Source organism: Vanessa atalanta, chromosome 21 (assembly GCF_905147765.1).
Source record: "Vanessa atalanta chromosome 21, ilVanAtal1.2, whole genome shotgun sequence".
NCBI lineage: Eukaryota > Metazoa > Arthropoda > Insecta > Lepidoptera > Nymphalidae > Vanessa > Vanessa atalanta.
This window is the reverse complement of record NC_061891.1, coordinates 3,691,136-3,718,203: the sequence shown is the minus strand read 5'-3', so window position 1 is coordinate 3,718,203 and position 27,068 is coordinate 3,691,136. Positions and strand designations below refer to the sequence as shown.

The window sequence follows — 27,068 nt, the reverse complement described above, 5'->3', positions numbered from 1 at the left end:
GTTCTTGTATTAGTTAGTGTTGCCATGTCTTGTCTAAATAGGTTATTGTCCTGTTTATACCTCCCAGGAGTAACGTAGGGTACTGACGTTAGCGACATTAGCCATATCTGAGTTATTACGAGGGAAGTTTTACGACTTGAATGGAATATGTTTAGGAGTAACGTTATTAAAAAGTTTCTCCATTTCCGAAAAATCATATTTTCTATCGATTTGCAAACGTTTATTTATTAGTTTAATGTTAAAATATACATTAGGTGATTAAATGAAGTAGTCCTCCATCGTGATTCATTGCTAATGAAATGTTGATTTTTGATTTTATTCAACATAATATATCTTATATCTGTAACACAACTTTATTTATAAATTCAAGCTATCGTATGCGCAATATCGTATGAACCGAGATGGCCCAGTGGTTAGGACGCGTGCATCTTAACCGATGATTTCGGGCTCAAACCCAGGCAGGCACCACTGAATTTTCACGTGCTTAATTTGTGTTTATAAATCATCTCGTGCTCGGCGGTCAAGGAAAACATCGCGAGGAAACCTGCATGTGTCTAATTTCAACGAAATTCTGCCACATGTATATTCCACCAATCCGCATTGGAGCAGCGTGGTGTAATATGGTCCAAACCGTTTCCTTGAAGGGAGAAGAGGCATTTAGCCCAGCAGTGGGAAAAACAGGCTGCTTTATTATGCGCAATATGCTTCAAAAGGGATACAAAGATTTCCCTTCACGTATTAATATATATATACCTAGTTGTCGCCCGCAGTTTGTAACCGTTGTCCTTGGGGTTCAAGCTTACTTCGAATCAAATTTCATCACAATCGATTCAGTAATTCAGCCCTGAAAGCGTAACAAACACAGTGATCATTTATAATAATAATTAATTATTACGGATTAATTACAGCAGAATAAATGAACAACGATCGAGAAGATTATTTTTATACAGAAGTAATTACACTCACACATAGACAATACACTTGTAAATACACATTACACACACTATAGCTCTTGTTTCTGGCTCTAATGCTCCAAGTGTCAGAAAAGTAAAGCGCGACAAGGAACTTCGATCCAAAACATTAAAGTTCAAAATTTACTTTTAACCTCAAGTCTCAGGTGCGAAAACACCCATCGCTTGCTTGAATTTATACTGTAAATATTTTAGAGTTAAACTCGAGTAAACATTGTACGACATTTTTAATAAATTGAATTTTAACAAAAAAATGAGAACGAAAGCTGTTTTGAAATTCGCCTTGAAACATTGTAATGCAAAATATGCTACAATTTTTAATTCGATTTCGTTGCAACTTAGACTTTATTGGCATAGCAATAAGAGTCATACATAAATACATAAAGGTGCGGTCAGAGCTTTGCAATTTGAAAACCTCTAAGACGTGAAACGTGAATTGACTCTCAAACTGAAAACAAAAACTACTAATGGAAATTTTCTATCTTTCAAACAAATTAATAGCAAAAGTTTAGGTCTGTCTAGTTTTTTTATCACTAAATATTAATACTTTGTGCTGACGTGGATTCAAATCTTAGGCTACTTACACATGCAACACAAAAAAATCGTATTATCTATCAAATATACACGTTTGTTGTATGGGGTGCCTCCTTAAATATTTATTTTATTCTGTTATTTAGTAGAAATACATAATTGGTGTACATTATAACTGTCTTACGCTTCGGAGATACAGACGGATGCACAGCGGATTATTATTAATAGGGCACCGTTTGGATGCGGAACCCTAAAATATATATATTGTCGCGCCTTTTGAGTAAGACCGACACGTGTGCCGTAACGGCAAACGACGTGTCAGACTCCTAACGCCGTCATGTCCGCTCTGTTCTGCCGCTCTTGACTCCTGCGTGCGTGCGTAATTTACTCAATATTTGTACATTGGTTTTCTTTAACCACAAAATCTTTTAATAACCATCAATTTCGACATTTCATAATTACCGGACATCTCGTGACGGTCAAATTTTCTGATAATAAATATTTCTACATTCGCATAACATTCGTACACACACAAATGATACCGCTATGTGAGTGTGTAGTGCAATACCTTGGTATTCCTTTTTTGCGTAACCATGTGTAGCCTTAGTACCTGTAGGTAGCGATACGTTGACGGTTTAAAGAATGTTTGTAATTTGTAAGGCAATGTGCATACTAAGCGACAGCCGTCCGATTAGCCACAGGGTACGGTTTCAAATGCGGCTAACCCGGTAGTGATTAGCCGTGAGCCGTCAATGGTGGGCAACCTCAAACTCACTACTCGCGTAATGCGTATGGCGACCGTCTGCTTGGACGAGGGCTGCAGCGCTCCGAGCGACCGACCGAGCGATTTTTGTTTGCGGTTAACCGGACCCTGACCGTGTACCCCCTAATCGCAGAATGGGTTTTGATGTCTTTCGGTGGCTTTCACCTCTTTCTACGAGGTGGCCTAGTTGATCATTTTATTATTTAAAATTAAAAATATTTGTAATTTATTATATATAGTTAAATATTTTATATATGTAATTATATTTAACCAACATAACTTTGTATTTTAAATGTTGGAAAAGAGTAACTGCTACTGCTGAGTATTTCTTGATAAAAACTGACTTTTATTGGTCTGTCTCAGGCTGTAAGTCCAGTACTAAGAATCTGCCATAAAATTACCTCTAGACGCTTTTATACATTTTCAAGTAAGTAAATATGAGCTTTAAATTTTTGATTAATCCAAATAAAAAATAATTGTGGAATCTTAGTATAGAAACGAATTCCGTGCGCCAGGAAGGATGTATTAACTGTGCGAAGTCGGAAGCGAAGTATAATTTTAGTTTGATTAGAGACTAAATGAGTCTATATTATGATCCATATACGAGTATAGACCGTAAGCACCCGTAAGATAAACAGTAGTAGGTAGTTGGTTGGGTGTTTCGGGTTGTGTGAACTAAGCCCAGGACTGATGACGATTATCAAATATATACCAGGCTTTGAGTCTTAAACCATTATCTAATAGTCGTTGTTGACGAATTGAATGTATCAATCCGCAGCATTAACTATTTAACAGAGATACTTTACCTTTAGCAAAGACCTTTGTTTCGTAATTTAAAGGGTTTATAATGGTGTTACGAAGTTTTCCTTTCGATGATTTCCTTTTTAATTTCCCCTATTTCACCTGTTTGGAGTGTCAATTGAAATTCACAGAGACAAATAAATATGATTATTTGTTTTGGGATCAGACTAACGTCTCGTGCTAAAAAAGCACAATTGTATTTACTAATTAAGACGGTCGAAGTCCACTAAACCTCAGACTCGATATATCAATAAGTATTTATTGGTCATGAGGATATTAAATGAACCACCTAATGGCAAGTGGGTACCATCATCGAAATATATTGTCAGGGCAAAAAGTGTATACGACTCTGTAGCACAGGTGGTGCGCAACCTATGTTTATGCCGAACTTGTGCGATGTAATATTCGCGATCCCTTACAAGTAGCTCGTGAGCTCGCCGTGTCCAGTCATGACCGAATTCAGTCAGGATATCATCAGGATTATAATAATCATATTCTTTTATTTAGAGAATCAGAAAATTTAACATTTATGTTAAATGTCAATAAAGAAAAAAAAAATAGAAGCAGAATTATTAGCTTCGAAGTTAAAAGTTTTACGCGGAATCGAGCAAAGAGAATACATTGATATGATTCCTTATAAAACATGCTCGGCTAATAGAATAGTTAAAGTTATTCAGAAATAAATATCCAACTAATAATACACTAAAACAAACTAATTACATCTGATACCTGACTTAACAGAATTAATAATTACGACGACTACGCCAGCTACGACTTCGTACGGCTAAAATAAAGATTTTATCTTAATTAAATTTTAGATGACAACCTTGGTAAAAAAACGATCTTGGTAAAGAAACGATCACACCAAAGTTGTCTAAAACACTCATTTTTAATAGCAACTATTAAAAAAATGATAACTCCACTAAGATTCTTTCGTCGCTTCATCTATGAGGTTTGCTTGTAGATTCGATTTTGAACAATATATTTTCAAAATAAGATACGTATTCCATACACACACGTCGAAACCAATCCACGATGCATAAATTCATTTTTTAAATATTTATTTGAACGTAGAATTCCTTACAGTCTATAAAAAGAAAAATGTCACGAGGAAACACGTTCAGTTGAAATATGCGCTATGGGCAGTAATAATGTCACCTGACCGAATTCTGATCGAGCGATAGGATGTCAAACCGATGCGGAAACACGCAGGACTAATTATTAAGTGCCTTAGATTATAAAAAAAGAAAAAAAAATTCTTCATTCAAATGCACTGTTAAAAAGACTTTTGAATAGTCAGGCTACTGGTTCGAAAAGAAGGTTCTACTGTAAACAACCACATACCATTTTAATTACAGAGTATGTCAGAACAGTACAATTAAATATATTATATATTCTGCCTAGAAATCAATTAAAACTAAGTCCTTTTTTTAGCTTGAATATAATCTTGTATTGAGTAATATTCCTTACTTTTATTGCTTTTTTTAATTAATAGGCCAAGTTAGAAATAACTGTTAATCTGTGCCCTCTTGGCACTAATAAAAGCCAAATCAAATTAAAAAAAAAAATACCGTGGAATCTCATTATAGAAACGAATACAGTACCCCAGGAAGGATGCATGAGCTTTGAAATGTCGGAAATTAGGTGCTATTAGTTTACATTTCCCTCGGGGCTACTATTTCAATTATTAACATATTAATTCAATATCAATAATAAAATTACATTGAACCCATAGATCCAAACTGCCCCAGTAGTTCGAATGTGAACCTGCAAATTTGAAGCACGACTTATAACTATAAATTCATTACACGATCACTCAATACAATAATTGCTGATCCCAACAACTCTACGAAGGGTTATGAACACTATATATATGTCGGAAAAGCAGGATGCCGAACAGTTGGGTTCGGGGATTGAGGTATTCACAAAATAAAAGGTATTTAATATCGTCTAATCACTGTATTCATTGATTCAATAATCGTACACCACAATAATATCAAAGGATTACAATAATTCATCTCGATTAACAGCAAATGGGTTTGCAAGCAACCATCGCATTCGAGAAGCTTGTCAAAACATAACGACTCGCGTTACCATGACACTTACAACTCCATTCGGGGTGATCCGCTTTTATATGTAAATTAGCCATCAAACATTATTGCCAACTACTCGATTCATTAATTATCCAAATCAACAACCAAAGTAACCACGCTCCGATATATACATAGATAATCTTTGACAAGCAATACGTTCAAATGGACTTCTAATCGCCGAAGTAATTACAAAACAATTATGAATACTGCGTTGCTAATGGCAATTACGGATTGAATCGAGGAATAGTTTAAATGGTTGAGTTAGACGATTATGGAGACACGATTCGTGGAGGTTAAAAGGCGTTAATTAAAAAAAATATGTATTTTATTTATCTTATATTTTATTTATCTCGGGTTGTCTGGAAGAGATGGCTAATTAGCCATAAGTCCGCTCATTGTACAACACTCGTAATCAACATTTTATTTTTCGTTTTTTTTTTTTATTTTACTAATTTTGTTTTACTTTTTTTTCTGTGTGGTTCGTGTTGTTTGTGGTGTACAATACATCATTCATTCATTATATTTATTCTAAGTGAATGCTGACATAGCCCAGTGGTTAGAACGCGAGCATCTTAATAATAATTGCGGGTTCGAACCAAGACAGCACCAATGAGTTGTCACGTGCTTAATTTGTGTTTATAATTCATCTCGTGGCGATGTCGGAAAACATTGTGAGGAAATCTGCATATGTCTAAATTCGAAGAAAGTCTGCCACATGTGTATCCACCAACCCGTATTAGAGCAGCGCGGTGGAGTAAGCTTCAATTCTTCTCCTTAAAAGGGTGAGTCGTAACCCCAACAACCCGCAAATCGGTTAAAATGCACGCGTAACCACTGGGCCATCTCAGTTTACATTCATCTGTATAGCTTAAACAGTCATATTTTAATCAATTTAAATATGAACGTTAAATTCTTACAAATGAACATTGTAAAATAATACACGTGTTTATCTAACTCGAACAATTAATTATATTCGAAAAGCTCCCGATTTCCACGTGCATAGCCTTACCGGCCTTGACCCTGAAAGCATTGTGAAGAGGACACGTTTCAGTGCGTTTAATCTCAAGTATTTCCTAATGGATCCTATGAAAATATCAAATATCTTCAGTATTTTTTTTTTCTTTTTTTATTGTTAGTTTGGCTAATGACCATCGCCCATAGACATTGTAAGAAATATTAACCCTAACATAGATGATATGCCACCAAATTTGAGAACTAAGATGTTACTTCCCTTGTGTCTGTAGTTACAAGGGACTCACCTATCAAACTCACCTATCAAACCGGTACACAACAATAATATTATTATTAGAAGAATTGATGAGTCAAATAGTACCAACCCCTTTCAATGTACACAAAGGCCGTAATAGAGAATAATTACGCTGATTCGCGTACGAAGTGTAGAATATATCGTCGTTAACGTTAATTATAATATTAAGTAATTTGAAGTTTAAAGGTAAACGGCCCCAAGCAATATAAAAGTCACAGCTTTTACTTAACTGGATATGTAAACATAAATATAAAACTATTTATATAGCTAACCCTCTATCATTGCCCGGATAAAATAAGGATACAACGTTTATATTGAAGAACAAATATACTCAGAAAAGAATCTTTTTTATTTTCATACCAATACCATACGCAAAACTATTCATTTAAAGTTGATCACAATCGAAGTTATGGAAGGCTTTTTTTTGTATGTTTCTTCTCTATAGAAGTATATAAATAATTGTATTCAGTAAAACAAGAATAAAAAAATAACATCAATGTAATTTACTATAATGATTTTTATGCACAACGAACAAAAATACTTTAAACGAAGCGAATATTGAAAGGAATAAGAATTGTGCTAAAGTTATGCTGTACAATTTCATGCACTTATCTTAAAAAAACAAGATGACCCAGTGGTTAGAACGCGTGCATCTTAACCGATGATTGCGAGTACAACCCCAGGCAAACGTCACTGAATTTTCATGTGCTTAATTTGTGTTCGATTCATCTCGTTATTGGCGGTTAAGAAAAACATCGTGAGGAAACCTGCTTTTGTCACGTTTTGGAGCAGTGTTCAATTGTTCTCTTCAAAGGTTAAGGAGGCCTTAGCCCAGCTGTGGGAAAATTGACAGGTTATAACTTCCTACTAATTTATTTATTTTATTATCAAAAATAACATTTGTTACAATATTTAATATATATACCGTATATTCAAAGTAAGCCATTGGCTTGTTTAATAATTTGGTGCTTGTTTTAATGAAAACAAAATATTTACTTTATTTTATTTTAGCACATAGCTTCAAAACTGTATATTACTCTTAGTTACAATACGAGCCATGAAAATTGCACACATTGTATAAATTAACAAAATTCTGATTGTTTTGTAATATCAATAATTTATGGTACAACTTAAACAGGTCAAGTTAATCGTGATAAGAGATAGTCCATTGGATGAGAGGTAGAAAAGAGAAAGGTCTTTCCAAGCAGTGGATTGAAGGGCTATTCAGTCATGCATTGTTTTATGTTAGGCGGACGAGCGGGGCCACTTGATGGTAAATCATCATCATTGGAGCTGTAAGAAATATTAACCATTCCTTACATCGCCAATACGCCACCAACTTTTGGAACTAAGATCTTAGGTCCCTTGTGCCGGAAGCCACCGGCTAGGTGGCTAACCAACCTTTCAAGGTGGAACACAATACCAAGTATTGCTGTTTGATGGTAGAATATCTGATGAGTGGGCAATACTATTATATATTAATAGCCCCAGCTTTACCACCAGTAATTAAGCTGGTACAAATTTCATCACGCCTATCAAAGATGATAATATTGGGCCATCAAAGGTTGCTCATAATCGCATAGCCGAAGGATTGCTCAATAGTGACAGTCGATAAGTAAATTATCCAATTATTTACCCTTAAGCCGTGTAACGAGTGATTGAATGTTTTTTTTTTTTTATAAATTCGTCGCGGTATTTGTACAGTTAGAGCTACTTTCATGTGAATATTTTGTCTTTTGTAATGTTCACATTTTTTAATGGTAGGCACTTTATTATGCAAATACGTGTACAATGTTTGAATTTACAACTCGTTAGAGTAATGTGTACTCCGTGCAAATACTTGCATAATAATCTATATGAGCTTAACTAGTTTGTTTTACCTATGTTTTAACATTTTATAACATACTTGAGAATAAAGTTAAGTGTATAATATGTTATATATTTGCCGGTGGTTTGGGCATACCTATATAGGTACCGCTTACCATCAAATTTTCTACCATATAACATCAATATTTTTTGTAGATGTATTCTATGATGTTGAAGGGTGTAAATAGCCACAAGAACCTGACAAGCTATTAGGAAAGCAGTGTTAAGCTGTTGTTCGTGATCTCTCTCCGGCCATTTTGGATTTTTATCCCTCGGATGATGAGATCAAAATGGGGATATAACTACATATAATATAACATCTTTCATTTTTTTTCTCAGGCTTTTAATTTTTTTCAATTGTCTCCTGAATTATTTTTTTCTTTTTTTTCTTGCTTGATAACAACAGTTGCTATGCTATACCCGTAATTGCGGGTGTATCCATTCATCAGTTACGAGCACATTATCAGTATAAGGAAGGTATTTAACTGCAATTGCAATGTCTTTATGCAATTAATGTACGTTGAATGAATTCGTTTTTTTTTTTTCTAAATTCCTTTTATTTTGACGACACGTATATATTATACGTATATAGTTATGTATTTATATTAATATTTATATATGTATTGTGATTTATTGTTTTTGTAATTCAGTATTTTACTTAGTCACAAAATAATTGTACCCCTTTCCATGTGAAGAGATCTCGGCTTTAGCGATAAGGCCGCCTGTTGCACCTCGTGCATCTTTTGTTTATCCAAATGTCAAATTTAGTTCAAATATTGGTTTGCAATAAATAATAAAATAAATGACTACCTACCATTCTTTTATTGAATATAAATATTCGTGTGAATTGATAAATTTTTCGTTGTATTTTATTGCTATCACATCTTGGAGAATCCAGTTTCCATTTCAAATTTCATAAAATGATCAGAACTCATATACTCGGGATATGCGACCTTGAAATATAGCCACTAGTCCAACGAGGTTTTTCCCATACGATTAGTTAATGGAGCTCCGTGAAATATATGAAGACGGATGAACAATTTTACGCCGAACAACGTAATAAGAATTCCACACGACACCCAGATGTAACGTATTATGTTTACAAATTATTACTATGTGTATATAATAGAACTAGAAACAAATAAAATAAATATCACTTTTTCAAACGGTATGTTTTTAAAAATATCAATGGCGCCGAGTAGATAGAACACGTGAATTATGATTCGTTCGTTTCTGAACGAAGATTTTTTTTAATATAATCGGTATGAACCACCTTGTCACCGCCGCCTATATTCATAGGTTCTGTGCAAAATATTAACCATTCCTTACATCACCAATGCGACACCAACTTTGGGAGCTAAAGTGTTCCGTGTATCTATAGTTATAGTGACTCATTCATCCTCCAAACCACACACACACAAACATACACAACCAATCTATGTATTGCTTTTTGCTGGTACAGTATGTGATAAGTGGTTACCTAGATAGATATACTTGCACAAAGCCTTACGAAATATAAATTGCGGGTTCAAACCCGCGCCATCACCATTCAAATTAAATTTGCTTAATTTGTGTTGCTATTTGAAAATGTGTGGGATGAAAATCTGGTACATTGGCATCCACTAACCAACCAGCGTTGGAGCAGTGTGCAGGAATGCGCTACAAATCTTCACCATCATCATCATCTCATCTCATCTTATGTAAAATCGCCTCAGCCAATAGTGGAACATTTACAGGCAGTTACTTCAATATATTTCGAATAAATCAATGCAATTATTTTTTAACTGTTCTTTAATATCACATATAGTATAAAAAAATTACTCAAAAATAAGCTTAAATAAGAACAACGGAATTTGATCTTTATTTTAAAGTAATATGGTTAAAATTTAAACAGCAAACTCTTGTAATGGGTATCTTGAAAGCGCTCATTACATTCGACGGTAAAAGTTAGCTCGTAACGAGATCTGCAGTAACACAAGCAGTTGAATGATAAGTCGGTATATTTAAGTACAATTAGCTTCAAACTTAATGGCATTATTATGTACTAAATTGGAAACGTACTTTAGTAAAAGAAAAAGAAATTTAGTAGAAGATACAAAACTGAATCAATTGAGATAAAGAATTATCTTTTCTATATTAAACCGTGGAGAGGAAACTCTTCTGGGTATGTTGGGAAAAGATCGACTATGGTGTAAGATCGTACCGATCGAACTTCCTGTTGTTTACAAGACAAAAGAAGACGTTTTATAAGCTTGTGTTGACTCGAATCTGTCAGAAATTAGATTGCGAGCACATTCTGGAAAAACAAGTGACAGCTAATACCTAACACCTTCTAAAGCGGATGATCACACGAAGCCACAGACAGAAACTAGTACTACATAACAATAAAACATTGTTACTATACATTTTTAATCAACGCTATATGATATAAAAACGTCGAATAGTTCTAAGTAAAAAAAATCAGTCTAGTCTTTATTGTGCTGACATACTTTTTATCTATTACAAACAATAGATGAGAAACGTCTGTATACTTACCCTTACATTGTAATCTTTTCAAGCGACCATTAAATCAGCAGCAAACGACGGAACATACTTTTCTCGCTGAAATAGTTTTAGTATGTAGTTCCTAAAGGTAGTATTTTTGTGGTTTCGTCTGTATCCGACGGGTCAATAACCTTTTGAGGATATTGACAATCGTAAAAGGCTTGGTCGTAGAATATCTCACGTTATGAAATCCTCTTCAAAGAGCAACGACACACGAATAAGTGACAGCGACAATAAGACACTAATGCTGTTAAGTGCAAATCATATCACACTAGTTGTCGCCCGAGGCTTTGCTCGTGTTGGCCGTCAGGTGTTGAGTATAAAATTCTATGTCCTTTCTTGGGGTTCAAGCTCGCTTCATACCAAAGTTCTTGAAATTCCATATAAAAAAATATATATTTTAATGTAGATATAATAGATAGAATTTTCCCTTCGTTTCGTAAAATTTTAAAAACATTTAGACTTCTGAATAATAATAAAATAAAAATAAATAAGTGTTAACGTTATTATTCGCTTCTTGCTCCCTAACTATCTATTACAAGATTTTATTATTACAATCGTGGTTTTAAATAATACAATACCAAGGAGATCTTTAACTTTAGACCTTTGATTTATTTTTGCAATATATTTTTCATAATACATATAAAGTTATTTTACGTAATTGATGCGCGTGAATCACGATGCAGCCCTTGACCTGCAGGCCTTATACTTACCAGATTTGTAACACCTTTCTCCGCAAACGCAGTGTAAAGGGGTGAGATCTACGTTTAAGATTATCCAATATCGGTAACGTCCAATCGAGCAAGATCAACGACGTATATGCAACTGTGTGTTAGGATGAGAATACCACAACAGATCAAGGGAGTTAGGATTGCATCTGGTTCATAAACAATACTGAAAATCCAGTATTCATATATAATTATATCGGATCAGGATAATAGCTAGCTTTAAACCAATCCACTACTCCTTCCACGGTCTCTTATTTAATGCGACATGGACCCAATCTCACCTGCCCACGCACAGAACATAAACCTATATCGCTTTACCTTACACCATTCATTCTCTCACATTTCCTTTCAAATTTAGACGTTTATGGTTATCGTCTTAAATTGAAAAGGGTCTTTCAACGTGCTTAAGTTTGCTAATACCTATTACAGTAATATGAGGAGTTCGAAACAAATACAAATAGATATGTTCGTAGATAATGCTTAACTATTGAACTTACTAAGAAAACTATTATTACGCTTTGAAGTGTGATGATATATCAAACAAAGTTCCGCTGCCGCGTCTGTTTGTTTATTTGAACGCGATAAAATCGTAAATTACTGAACAACTTTTTTTCATCAGTGAATTATCCATTTTTTTCTGAAAATTAACAGAAAAATAACGTAGAGTAATTTAATTAAAAAAAAAAAACAAACGAAACGATTTTATTATGAATTTTACGCTGATTATCGTAGTTTTCTATGATTTTTAAGTGCACGGTTTCATGCAGATTCAAACCGCAACTAAACTGATTCAAATTTATGGCACGTGTCTATGTAAAACTAATAAAATGGTTAGATCGATCTATATGTTTTACGATAACTTTCGAATGGTTATTTTACAGATGGGTATTAAAAAAAAAACAATTATACATTAAAAATTGTAATACTAACTACTGTAACTACTAACTACTGAGTTTTTTTACCGGCTCGTCACGGTATAATTTACATTCCGAAGCTGTGGTTTGGTTAACTTTTAATTCTGTTCTGTAAAATTACGATACAAAAGGTATACTCGAACATAGTACAAATATTTTTGAATAAAAAAATCAAAATCAAATTACATTAAAAAAGGGTCATAATTTTTTATATCAACAGTTTGTCAAAACAAATGAATGCGATTGAAATTGTTACATTCTAGTTGTCAGAAATTCATTTTCATTATTATTTTTCATAAATTTAATGCTATGTGTCCAAGAATATATTCTGCTGTATTTTTTTTTAAATGGTAACATTATTCCTTTCAGGACGCGGACACTGTTGAGAAACTGAACGAGTGCGGTGAATTGAGGAAAATGCTGAAACCGTATAAGGTAATGTTCCTTGAGCTAATAATGATTTTACAAATTACCGTATCGTGATAGCCCGCTAATTTATGACGATCCCGATATCTGAGCTATTCCCTTCCCCACTCCTAATACAAGCGTTGAGCTTGATTGAAGGGGTAAATATATTATACATTCCTAATATTAGTAATTCGTGTTGATTGAATTGCTACTATTATTTAAAAAGAACACATATAAGCAGACATTTTTTTACATTGATATATATACCCTTCAACTTACACCACATTTTAAACGAAATTATTATTATTAATATAACAAACATGTTTGTACAATAAAATGGCTCGAAGATCTCAATGTCACCGCCTAACTGTGAGATCAATTCTATCGCTCAAAAAGAAATTAGGCAATTCTATTCTTTGTCGCACCCCTAAAAAATAGTATTATCTACCACGCGTGATCCATTCCTCTTATAAAATTGGTTTCTTTAAACAATCCCTAAAGAGTCATTTTTAGGGCAGATATAGCGAGGCCGACTAGTGTAGTTCATTGTTCCTGACTGTACTGGCTGTCTTCGCGTTTAGACTCCACTACCACTTACCATCAGATGGAGTGGAATAATATTAAAATAATCCATTTTTACTAAATGCATATGTATGTATACACGGTACATATACCAAAATAACATTTTTTACAATTTTTGTTTGTCTGTCTGTCTGTTTGTTCCGGCTAATATCTGGAACGGCTGAACTGATTTCGACAGGACTTTCACTGGCAGATAGCGGATGTAATAAGGAGTAATTTAGCCTACTTTTATTTTAGAATTATATATAGAATAAAAATAAAATCACGCTAAAATATCCAAATAACTTAAATTCAAAGAACGCGCACGAAGTCGCGGGCACAGCTATTTATAAATATAAATATGTATTTATAGTTGTTGTGTATATTTATACGTATATGTATTGCTTATATAATACAAGGTGTATCAAAATGTATTAAAGTGTAAAGTTATTTCCTTACTTAAGTTAATAGTAAGCGCAAACTTTGCCCGATTTTCGTCCTGACTTAACCCTAAATACAGCTTGCTCGGTAGAGATAAATATGTCTTTGTATAATTTATGATTAACCAGGTTTTTTAATACTTTTTGAAAATTGTACACAAAATCTAAATAAATTAATAATATTGTATTAATAGCTACAATACAAATCTCTATTAGTATAAATAATTTGAGTCAATTATTATTTATTATACATTAAAACTTTCCTTTTTATTCATGAATCATTAGTGAAAACCGTATATAAATCTGTTTGGTAGTTTTAACGTTTATCGCGTACAGACACGGTGGGAGTTTTTTTTTTTTAATATTTAGTGATTGACCGGTCCATCACTAAGTTATGTTACCGAGGCGTGGCGACTATGACGCAAGATGTGTAAATCCTTGTCGGTTTCATCACTATACTTTCAAAATATTTAGCTTGAGAAATAAAGATTACAATACAACCGAATTTTAAAACCGGTAATTGAATTTACTTGAACGGGAGAGCTTAGTGCAAGTCCGTATCAGCAATATTAAGTATTTTTGTGTTCCGGATTGAAGGGTGTAAGTGCAGGCAATTTGGACCACGTATTATAAAGATTTTAAACAATATTTTTACAAGTATTTTTTTATAAAGATTTTTGATTATTAATCAAAAACATTGATTTTTAATCCATATATTTTCCCTAATGACATTTTTAGAGTCACGATATATAGACGTAAATAAGTAACTAAATAAAACAATAATTTATTAAAGGTAAACTGTAGTGCGATCAGTAGGAATTCACTTCGTATATCACTCGTGTAATGTTGACAACTGACTACACATATACGCCATTTTGATACGTGTATCCTATAAAATGATAATTGTTTTAGTCAATGTCGCACATCACATTTTGACAAGCCTGTTTTCTACGGAGAGTTTCTTGTTACAGAATACTGTTGACATCTTAGGATATTTTAATACGATTCTACATATTAATCTACATAATATAAGTAGGTACTTATCATTGTCTTATTGGTTCTTAAACGTTACAATACTTATTTTATTCGAGAAATATGGCCAGATGAAAAACAACAGTCAGAGTTAATCTTTGTTATTAATGCTTTCGTTTTTTGTTTTAAATTTTATCGTTGTTTGATCAATAGCTATAAAAGATTTTTGTTTCATATATAATACTTCCTATTCACAATAAAAAACTGGTCAAGTTGTATTCAAAATGAAATAATATATTCAAACACGAACCGTTTCAAAGAAATCTCTCCCGAACGCACGTCAACCTTTTGAACATTTATAAAAGCGAACTGAAGTTTCCTACTCTTGTTCCCTTGTTTCATACTGTAGTTGAATAAAACAAAGCTTTGTAATTCATACTGAATTTAGTTTTAATATAAGTTTTTTTTGTACTACCTCGTTTGTATAAGGTTGCATATAATGAGGTCCTTGGACCAAATTCTAGTTCATGCCAAAATATTTGGGTTCCTTTCTCAGTTTAGGCCTGAATTAGGTAGGGCAGTGTATATTTCTGTGACTGAATGCATTATTTTTCTGTATCCCTTTCTAGTTGCCTATATTTATCATAATATCAAATTTTAAGAGTGAAGAGGAACATCTCTATTTACCGACTATAATATCACAGTTGACTGGAATTTATGACTGACCGATAAAAAATTGGCAAAGGTCATCAAGTTCGGTTCGGTGGTTTGGCCGTGAAAGAGCAACAGTTAGACAGATTTAATTACTTTCGCATTTATAATATTACTATATTAATAAATTTACCATAATTCATATAAAATAAACGATTATCTGAAATTATTTTGTGCAGTATATCGAATAAAAACACATAAAAAAAATTGTTTTCAGAGTCCAGACGCGTGCAACACTTGTCAATTCTGCGGTGGTTTCCGTCTCCTACCATGTCGGATTTGCAATGGATCCAAGAAAAGCCTCCACAGGAACCATTTCACGGCCGAATTCGTCGCTCTCAAATGCATGAACTGCGATGAAGTTGGCCTCGTCCGATGCGAAGCCTGCTCCTGATTAAATATTAAGTTTAAAAAACAAGCTTACATTAACTGATCATTTACATCTTAAAATCTAGGATTTAAACTATAATCTAGGCTGAAGTTTTGCTATGTGTGCATATTTGAGATGTTAATTATTTACAAGCACTTTTCTCGAACGGAGTTACTGCTAATACCTAGTTAGTATATTCTAGAAACAATTAGCTTTGGTGACGAATTGTAGAATTGTCAACGAGGCGTAATTTAGTAGCGACTATGGTCTTCTTATTTACGAATCAATAGCAGGTTACGTATTACATATAGCAGCGTGATATAGGTAAGATAATAACTACTTCAGCAAAAAACTTGGTTAATAAAATAATATTATAATACAAGAATATATATAAATTTTCTTAAACATATAGTACTCGTCACGTATGCTAAAATTGTCTTAAGCAAATCGTCGACGATATAAGAGAGCGCCATGCCGTTCGACGTCATGTCCGTCGCCGTCGCTCCAATTGATACGTCATGTAAAATTACGAAACTTTTTTTTTTTTTATTCAATATAATAACCGAAATTAAAGGAGTAAAGGAGAGTTATTTGTTAAATAAGGATTCGACGTAATTCAATTGTCATCGTTATTCGAAGAATTTTTTGAATACTAGGTTTAATGATTGTATTGTTTTCAAAATAAATATCAAACATTTTTTTTTTTAATTTAATGCACAAAGCATGATTATATAGTTATTTTTAAATAGCGTTAATTGTATGTGAGGTTTGTTAATTAGATTAAAGATTTAGTTTATACTAAGAGAATGTAATCTAACGAGCATGATATCAGAATAAATTTAATATTTTAAATTTTGAAAATGGAACAACTGAGGATTTTTTTTTTTTAATTCGTACTCGATTGCAACTTTTTAAAATATTTTTATTAAATTTATAAATGCCTGTAACAGCGCCGTTGATATTTCACCGCGCTGATGTAATATAGGTCGTTTATACATGTTGCGCTTCCTCGCAATGAAAATTGAGAAATTCACTAATTGCCCGAGTTTTTGAACTCGCAATCTTCGTTTAAATGAAATTTCGACTAATTCAATTAATCCTAAATAATTATGGAATGAAACAGAAATGAAAGAAAACATGGCAAATATAAATAATTTCTACATTCCTTTGTTTTTTATCAATCAATAAGTACTTGATATGATTTTTTTTTTTAACAGTTTTAATTTTAGCGGGTAAAGATTTTGTCGTAGTCATTAAATCGACTGTCACTATTTCTTTTAACGTAACGCAAAGGTGCTGATTATATAACTATTTGCTAATGCTCAAACTATACGGGGAAAATCAAGTCTGGAAGTAAGGTTATTAATTATGATTAAGTTAAACGCATAATTTTTATTGAGACTCCTTGAAAGTAGTATGCCATAAATTAGATGCAATAACGTATATTTATAGGCGAATTAAATGTTTAGTATACGTGCTTTTATACGTAGAATATATTAATATAATTTAGATATAAATAGATCATAGTTTAGTGAAAAAAATATGGCATAAATATTAAAACTCGATAAAGTTGTTGTACTGTGAAACTAGATGGCGTTGATAACAATGTCGATTTTGTTTTTTGAACTTGGAATGCAATTTTTATTCCAAATATTACGATTACAATAAATTTTAAAGATATGCATGGCGGTTTTAGCCGTAAAGATCTTTGGTCGAAAACACACTGGTTTTTCACACTACAGTTACCTTTGAATATGTGTGGAATTAATATAAGTTTCTTTACCGTGTATTAATACATATGAAATACGAATAATATCATTATTATAATATCGATGTATAAAGTTTCTCTCGAGTTAATAATAATATCACAAAGTTCATACAACAATCGAAAATTAATTCTTCTTTACTTCGAATATTTTATCCTATTTTATACTTTAAAATAGAGTTTAAAAATTCAAGTAAATTATATATTAAATAATATGTGATGGCTTACAAGGAAATGTGATAAATAAATGAAAAATTGTAATCAATTAGAAAATAATAATGTGAATAAAATTAAAATTACTTGAAAATGTGTTATGTTGATAATAACAATAAAGGCGTAACGATTTTGAACATAATGTCACTTGTGTCTTTTTAATATTTTTAGTAATATAATAGTTATTGTTTCCAGCGTAATAATTAATTATTATACTATAGGGCATTTTGTAAATAATGTTTTTTTATCGAATTATAATGTCACAATTTATTTGATGTTTTATTTTTAAAAATCTACAAGCCGTGAAAACGTGCAAACAGACAAACACAATATACATAAATATCCATTGAGCATACTTGAAACTTATAACATATATTTAACCAAAACCAATATTAAATTTTAGTAACTTATACTTGCTAACTTTATGTATATTATAATTTTACAAACAATCAAAGGTATTAAAATGAATATAAATTACATGCATACATAAAAACACAATACAAAGTAGCGCCTGTTGCTCCTATACGGGAAATCAATGTCACAACACATACAAACTTCGCCTGTTGCATGCTGTATACACACAACGCTTTAAACACGCACAACACACATCGAAAGTTAACGTCGAGTTTAATGTTCGGGCAAACGGAACTCCACGCACACTAGTTCATTTCAGGGTCTGGTTCACGCACACTAGTACGTAAGGGATGGAAGCTGCAGCTAGGTCGCGACTGACGTCACGACACGCAAGGTCAATATCACTAGCCTGTACTCTTCTAACGTGCAGTATTGATCAACTGTCTCTTTCTAACTGGCTCGCCATTCCGTCTGGGCCAGGGATTGCAAGCGGTTTTTATGTGTGCGTGATTTTACACGTATGTCAATCGTTGTTTTTCTTTGTACGTAAACGAAATATGAAGACTTCCTACTAAACTTTTCCATCTGTCGTCGAATATGTTTCGCGAACTGTTTCTTATTGATTCGCCTTTCAACGTATTTTAGACCTAATGCCAAAGACATTAGAAGTAATTTAGATTAATATCTGCAATGATTAGCAGTGCACAGACTAAGTATAATGATGATAATGATGAAATTATTTTAAAAATATAATGGGGTTTTCTTGTATCTGTGGTCGTGGTGTTCATTAAATGTTATTTAGCCGGATTTTCTCTTCAATATTTCTTTTAAATTTGTTTCTAAAATGACTCGTGGCTGCAAAATAGTTGTCATTTTGTGGCAACTGATTTTCTACCGGTGATAGGTCTTTACTAGACCTACTGGGTATGTATCAATACATTGTATGTTCAATTATCGATACTTTGTAATGCTGTTTCAGCTTAAAGCGTGTGTGACCTATTTTAATTACAGGAAGCTGACCTGTATCAGTTTCATGATTGGAGACGCATTGATCTTAAGGAGTGGTTTATTCTTCTTCCATTTCCAAGGGCTCAGGTGACCAATGATTCGCAATCTATTTCTTCGTCTGCCGTTCTAGCATAAATAAAAATATCTCTTTATATAACAGCATATAATTGTGTACTATAATTATGGCAGGGATTACCCTCGACTTTGTTTTTAAAATTTAATGAAACAAGGTTTATTTATAGAGGACGTTTAAACCTTACATGTCTGTACGAAATCATCTATGTTTTTTTTTCGTGTATTGCTGTAGGCCCTAATAGCCTCTACAGCGTCACCAGGCGGGGTAGGCGAGTTAAATTACTCAAGCCTGGATGTTGAGAACCAACTTGAGGGCTCAGAATACGCGTGTCATAGGGGTGCCTCCTGTGAGGCCGGACCTCGGTTTAGGACGCCGTTGTCGACGAGAGGGAAAAATGTTAAACATCTATGGTGCGTTGACATAATATAACATAGTAAGTTAAATGACATAGTAATTTTATATAACATAATATTATATTTACAATGTATGTTTAATAACATTTTTTTGGAGACATTTCGTTCAGTATTTTGAACCTCGATCATATACTTGTATTTGCCCAATATTTCGATATAATGACATCATATACCTACATGTGATATATATATGTAGTTTCAAATCTTTCGGTTAGGTTCGAGTATTTACTTTTTCACTGCGATAGATCTTCAACCTTCCAAAATGTAACGGGTTAAATTGTAAACAGTATGTTACGGTACAAAATCTTGCGAGACAGATTATAATCTAACGGTATTTATAATTTTACTGTCACATATTAACCACCACTCGTGTAAGCCGTATTATTTTGGAGAATATGCAATTCAATATAATAATGAATCCAATATAAATATTGTCATTTGAGGGCAAATATCTGCTCATCGGCGTTCATAATTAGAATAACGCAGAGTAATGAGGCTTTCGAATACGTTTTAAGCATGCAAACTAGATGCAAATGGTATCAACGCAAGAGCGACATTAAATTAAATATATTAGTAGTTAAACTGAAGGAAAAGTTGCTTCCATTAAGATGCAGATCAGTCGAGGGTAAATAATTATCTTTTCATCAACGAGCGGAATTTACACCCAGTAATGATTATAATTAATGATTTTATTCACGTCCAAAGTCGAATTCAATATTCCACTATTAAAACTTTTTGTTATTAATTAATTCGCTTGAATTCCGTACGAACAAATACGAAGTTGCTCGAGGATATTTTATAAAACGTTTCGATGATATGATATATCCCGACCAACCCGCATTGGAGCAACATGGTGGAATATGCTCCAAACCTTCTCCTCAAAAAGAGAGGAGGCCTTAGCCCAGCAGTGGGAAATTTACAGGCTGTTACTGTGTGAATCGATGATGCCAAATTATTCGTGCACAATCATGTTAAACGATTTCTTTTTCTAATCATTCCATTCCTTATATAAAAAATCACCGCCCAATTACGTAAATTTGTTGACTTTATTTTAAGAAATTAAAGCTATTATTAAATAAATAAATAAATTAACATAAAATAAAGTAATATCGCGTAAATTAGAGACAAATAATGGTTGAAAAAAATAGTTAGCAATTTTCGCTCACTAGTTTGCATATTTGGAGTTTTCCTATTAAAACGAATGAAGGAGGTCACGATAAGGGTTTACGGCTCGGTTCCCGTTTTAGCAATTAATAAATGTTTTAGGTGACAGTTGCGTGCATCCGACCGTCAATTCTAATATTGACTCTATGCTTTCAAAAAATGATTGCAGCGTTGATCTAATTTAAAAAAAAACACAAAGCGTATAGTGATTATATTCTCTTAAGGATTAAGTGCGTGCTACATTTTCTTACTGGATTATAGTGCTTTTAGAAAATACGTCACTACAGTTTAACCAATTCCGGAGTGTCATTAAATGACCTTCAGCAAGAATCAGCTATAAAAGCCGATATTATCGCAATTTTACTCAAATATCATGATAATTGTAACAATATATCGCCAAATCATAAACAACTCGTGTTATGGTAGGATAATCTATCGGAACAGCTCAGGGCGTATCAATTAAATACGTTTACGTATTGTATGGCTTCTATTAGTCCAATTATCTAATAATCGTGGTAAATAAACTTCGTTGATATGATATGCGGTACCAAAATACTGCTAATGAGAATACTACAGGTATTAATTTCATACTACGAAAATTGACTTTGAACGCGAGAAGTCCAGCGATAGACATAATTGAATAAAATAACTGGCATTAATTGAGAACGCATAAATCAATACAATTATTGTGTGAAACTATAAGTCGAATGTATTTATGTATTAGTTTTTAAACTAGCTACCCGTCAAGCTTCGCACGGAAGGAATAAGACACGATTCAACATCATCAAAAATCATCCTAATCAGATAACTGACCCAAAAATATAAACATTTTCATCCATTGGTCAAAATTGTACTGAAATCCTGTCATTGTTTTTCAGTTCATCACGTATAGTTAGATATACAGACACGATTTTTTTATAGTAAAAATGTATGATTGGATTTGTATAAAGTAAAGTGAAGTAAAACTACAAATGTGTCCTTGAGCAAGACGTCCCTTCGAGGAAAAGGTTGGAGAAGGTTAAAAGATATTATATCGAATCAAACGAATCATAAACGTACATTATTTTTATTACGAGCTCATTAATTTCTTGGTGGTAGGGCTTTGTGCAAGCCCGTCTGGCTAGATACCACCCACTCATCAGATATTCTACCGCCAATCAGCAGTACTCAGTATTGTTGCGTTCCGGTTTGAAGGGTGAGTGAGCCAGTATGACTACAGGCACAAGGGACATAACATCTTAGTTCCCGAGGTTGGTGGCGCATTGGTGATGTAAGGAATGGTTAATGTTTCTTACAGCGCGCTTGGCTATGGGCGATAGTGACCACTTACCATTAGGTGACCTATTTGCTTGTCCGCCTACCGATATCATAAAAAATAATAATAATAATTACTATCGCTAAAGCATTATAAAAAAATAATGTTTATTGAATTCGAATTGGATGAACAAGTTTCGCGTAGTCATGTCTACTTGTAATTGATTAATTAATGGCTTTGTTTCAATTTGTTGTATACAAATACTGCTCTTTGTTATTTGTATCCGATTTGAATAGTAACTAGTACTAAATAGTAGTAAGTAGTAACTACATAACATGAATGCTTAAAAAAGGCTTTAGGCAGTTATGTCTTTTTAATTACGGTTAATAATGATGATGATCTCTTCTTATATGATTATGGCTACGATAGCCAATCTTAAACGAGACTAGACAAATACGCAGGGCAAGGCTGAGATGGTCCAGTGAAGCCGAGATGACAGCACTGAATTTTCATGTGCTAAAATTGTGTTTGTAATTAATCTCGTGATCGGTGAAGGAAAACATCGTGAGGAAACCTGTATGTGTCTTATTTCAACGAAACCACATGTGTATTCACCAACCAGCATTGGAACAGCGTGGTGGAATTTCAAAGGGACCTCCTGTCTTAGTCCAGCAATTTGGGAAATTTTCAGGCTATTACTGTGTATTATAGTGCATGAGTTTGTTTGCAGGTGTGCTATCTACTCTGTCACTCTCATTATCAAATATAGGCAAATCTGACACGACCGGAGAGACTTTACGTGCTTTCTCAGGAATAGGAGTGTACACAGTTTCTGCAATTTGAACCTAGGACCTCGGAATATGTGACCTTATCTCAAGAATTATGTGTTTAAAATTTTGGCAATAAATTTTATTTTAGTTAAAAGTCCGTTTGTATTTCAGTTATTTTTCTTCCATCCTTTGTTTTTAATTGAAAAATTATATTTATTCTTTGAACGTTAACAATAAAACAGAGACAGCTCTAGACATAACATGAGTATCGATTAAGAGTAACGCGTTTTTAAACAATGCGAATTATTACTATTAACAGTTTCTGCAGTTATAGTTTAGTTTGTACAATCAGACAAGCCTTCATTGTTTATATTTATCATTTTATTTTGTTCATTTATGTGAAAAGTTAACATGCAATTCTTAAACTAGGTTATTTAAGATAAAATTAAATATATTTCCCGAATATTTAGGTTAATACCTATGTATAAAAAAAAGTTGAAATTGATTTAAAAAAAGATCACCGAGATTTAGATCATCAAATATATTTATTTTTTACATTAAAATTAATTTTGATTACATTCATAGACACAATATTAATCCTTATAAAAAATACATGACACAGGAAACAAATAAAACTCCACGGCAAAATAAATGTTTAATTACCATTAACTTTTTTCTTTCTTTATACCTACTTTAATTTTTTTGTATATATAATTCCTTGTACACTTAAAAGATTACAGAGACGGCAACGAGGAGAGAAGCCTCAAATTGTCAAAGAGTCGCATCGTATTTAACTGAAGTCACCCTCCTACTTCGTACACTCTTTCATTAGTAGGTATGTTGTCAGACAAAAAATATTCTCTAACAAAGGTCAAATTTTTTACTCCGAGTTCCAAGGAACCATTTACTCATACATTTTTTAGTACTTGTTCCCTACTCTAAATTAGCTACTTTTTATTTATAGCTTTAACCCAGATAGTCTAGCCTCGTGCTTAATAATGATATGTATCCAAGTTCCCATAATTCTATGCATTTTTTAAAAGCAACGGTATCTGTAAAAAACTTCCGTTCCTTCCTCGTTTTTTAAGGATTTATGAAAGCTTTTAAAGATCTTTTATTAGCGGTTAAATGCCCTTAAACTCTTTAAATTACTTTTTATTTGTGCCTTTGGACAAAAACACTGAAAAATTATAGACTTTTTTCTTCTGTACATTATATGTGTTTACCAAAAATGTGACACTTTAGTCTTTGGTCATATTTGAAAGTTATAATTCAAAATATTTTGTCTGTCTGTTACCTCTTCACGCATAAAGCGCGAAACTGATTTAGATGAAACATAGTACAGAGATATTTTCGGTTTAGGGGTAGGACATGGGTTAGTTTTTATCGCAGAAATAGTTCTTCAACTTTTCGTTAACTTACGTGCATTTTTGACAAATAACGTTAATGTCCCGTCCCGAGTTCAGCTAGTTAACAAAAACATATTGTTTTAAGGAAGGATTTTCCGGTAGTGTACCTTTAATGACACTTAATTTGACTTAGTATTCTTACATACTTGTTATAATGTTTTAATAATATGTAAAATATTCCATCAAATCTTCCTAGTCAATCGATCTAAGTCAAATTAAAACTATTACGGTCAGATTAAAGCCATATTTCACCGACTTAAGTCTTGAAAATTTTTAAAAGTAAATTCTGTAAGTTTTTTTTTATGATATCGGTAGGCGGACGATCAAATAGGCCACCTGATGGTAAGTGGTCACCACCGCCCATAGACAATGGCGTTGTAAGAAATATTAACCATTCCTTACATCACCAATGCGCCACCAACCTTGGGAACTGAGATGTTACGCCCCTTGTGTCTGTAGTTACACTGCCTCACTCACCCTTCAAGCCGGAACACAACAATACTGAGTACTGCAGTTTAGCGGTAGAATATTTGATGAATGAGTGGTACCTACCCAGACGGGCTTGCACAAAGCCCTACCACCAAGTATATACCTATTTAATTTACTGATAATCTTTGGAGAGTTAGGAATTTCAGAGTAACTTACCTTGTTTAACGTAATATATAGATTAAAATGTATTCGTTTATGAAAACTTGATCGATACTAAAAAGAATTGGACTTTTATTTTTTTAACACTGATTTTCGTTCTTTCTATTATTTGAGTTATTGAAAACTTTAACAGGCAGTAGATGTAAAGTTTTCTCCTTTTCCAGAATAGGAGCTCAAACAAATAAACTTTAATTTATTTAATACGTTTTGTACAATCCCTGTAGGTAGGTACCATTTACCTACGTTTGTTCTGTTATTGTATCGATAACAAACAAAGAGAACTTAGTCTTGTTGTGTTACGGTTAAGGGTACCACTTTAAGTGTACGTACGAGAGACATAACATGTCAGCTACATGCTAGCATATTAGAAGTTTGGTAGTGTTACATACAATACTTAATCTAAAACATGTTAGGAACCAAAACCTAGTAAGCTACTAGAAAGGACTAGTACTTGTGTCAGGATGGCCCGCTCTTTCATTACAAAAAAAATATATATGTACAATCTTCTAAAACAATATAAAAATAATTTAGACCAAACTTAAGTATATATTATATGTATATATTATATGCCTGTGTGTATCTTTGTGTATGAGTATGTGTGTGTATGTTTGTGTGTGAGTTGTTATGATTCATTATTATCTCTTTCCTTTTGTATATTTACATTTATAAATTTATAAGTATTCATAGTCATATCCTAGAAAGTATAAGTGGCATTGCCTTTCTAATTAGCTATAAATAAAAACATAACTTTTTATTTCGGTGAATATATACGTTTTTGGCCCGTTCAGTCCATCTACATCTTATAAATAAAGCATAAAACAAAACTTGCCATGTAACGACCTTTTTAGTATTATTAGATTATTTGCAGCTAATATTGATATTTGCAGCAAAGCGAAGTCTTGATATTAATATTCACGCTTTTACAATGTTGTACAAGAAACTACAGAGTAAAAGCTAAAGTCAATCGCAATTGATTCTATGTAAGTTTCAAACAAGGAATGATTTAGATGCACTTCCTTTCAAAGTAAATATTTACTATTTAAACAACAAATCCGGTAGACGATTACGTATTTAAGTCCAGACAAGAACTATTTATGTTTAGTAATCTTATGCTGAAAGAATCACGACGAAACCCTTAAGTGGATTCAAATTTGCCACATCTTATGATACGCTTCAAACTTTCTCAAAAGGCTGATTGAACTTGAATTTCATCCAGCATTAGGACATTTACAAGCCGATACTTTACTTAATTTAAACATTATGATATGTATCAATATGACTAACCAATCTAGGATCCCTTTTCTATGGGTTTCGTTGGGTTGATAAGGTGACTTTACTTGGTAGGGCTTTGTGCAGACTCATCTAGGTAGCCCACTTATTTTCCATATTCTACCGCCAAGCAGAAACAGTTAGTATCTTTGTGTTCCGATTAGTGTACAAGTGTACATGCATAAGGGATATGTATAATATAATAGTACGTCCTAGTACCTACCTAGTAAGATTAGGTAGAACTTATAATAAATACTCAAAGTCACTTGACATTTTCGGGGATTCCATAAATAAATACAGAAAAATTGTTATGGAATTAGTTTTAGAATCTTAATTATAAAACAAATTCTTGTAAGCTTGTTAGTTTAAGATATAAATGAAAATTGTATTTAAAGTTATTATTATTATTAAATTTAATATTCAATTTATTAATTAATTCAAATTTTTAAGTTATTACTATTTACTAATTCTCTTCATTTTTTATTGAATTTTATTTTGCTGTATGTTATTAACGTGATCAATTATATTACTGAACTTGTTAATTATAATATTTATTGCTTTATTTAATCTAGTTAGTAGTTAATCTCTAGTATTTTAGTATTATAAATTTATTTTAGTAAAAAATATACCTGTGTATTGTACCTAAAAATGCATGTTGTGGCCGTCTTAAAGAGTCGCACACTTTATATTTAGTATAAATATGTTTTTATGTATAACATGTGTAAGTGTAGTGACTGCTGATGGTCCCTAATAATTAAATTAAATTAAATTAAAATTATAAAAG

The 27,068-nt window shown here is 32.6% G+C and overlaps 1 protein-coding gene and 1 long non-coding RNA gene across 2 annotated transcripts in view; one reads left to right on the top strand and one right to left on the bottom strand.

The window, feature by feature from the left end:
* The window catches only part of LOC125072330 (glutaredoxin domain-containing cysteine-rich protein CG31559-like), a 100,067-nt gene extending 82,097 nt beyond the window's left edge, over positions 1 to 17,970 (top strand). Inside the window, exons 4-5 of the mRNA XM_047682934.1 lie at positions 12,848 to 12,913; positions 15,788 to 17,970. Coding sequence (XP_047538890.1) covers positions 12,848 to 12,913; positions 15,788 to 15,964 — 243 coding nt within the window. The 3' untranslated portion in view covers positions 15,965 to 17,970. The remainder of the gene's footprint in view (positions 1 to 12,847; positions 12,914 to 15,787) is intronic.
* LOC125072331 lies at positions 1,475 to 18,182 on the bottom strand. The gene is made up of 3 exons (XR_007119952.1): positions 18,006 to 18,182; positions 4,909 to 4,912; positions 1,475 to 1,485 (listed from the first exon to the last, which is right to left on the bottom strand). It is a non-coding gene; the product is annotated as an uncharacterized LOC125072331 (long non-coding RNA).
* Between the last annotated feature and the right edge of the window lie 8,886 nt (positions 18,183 to 27,068).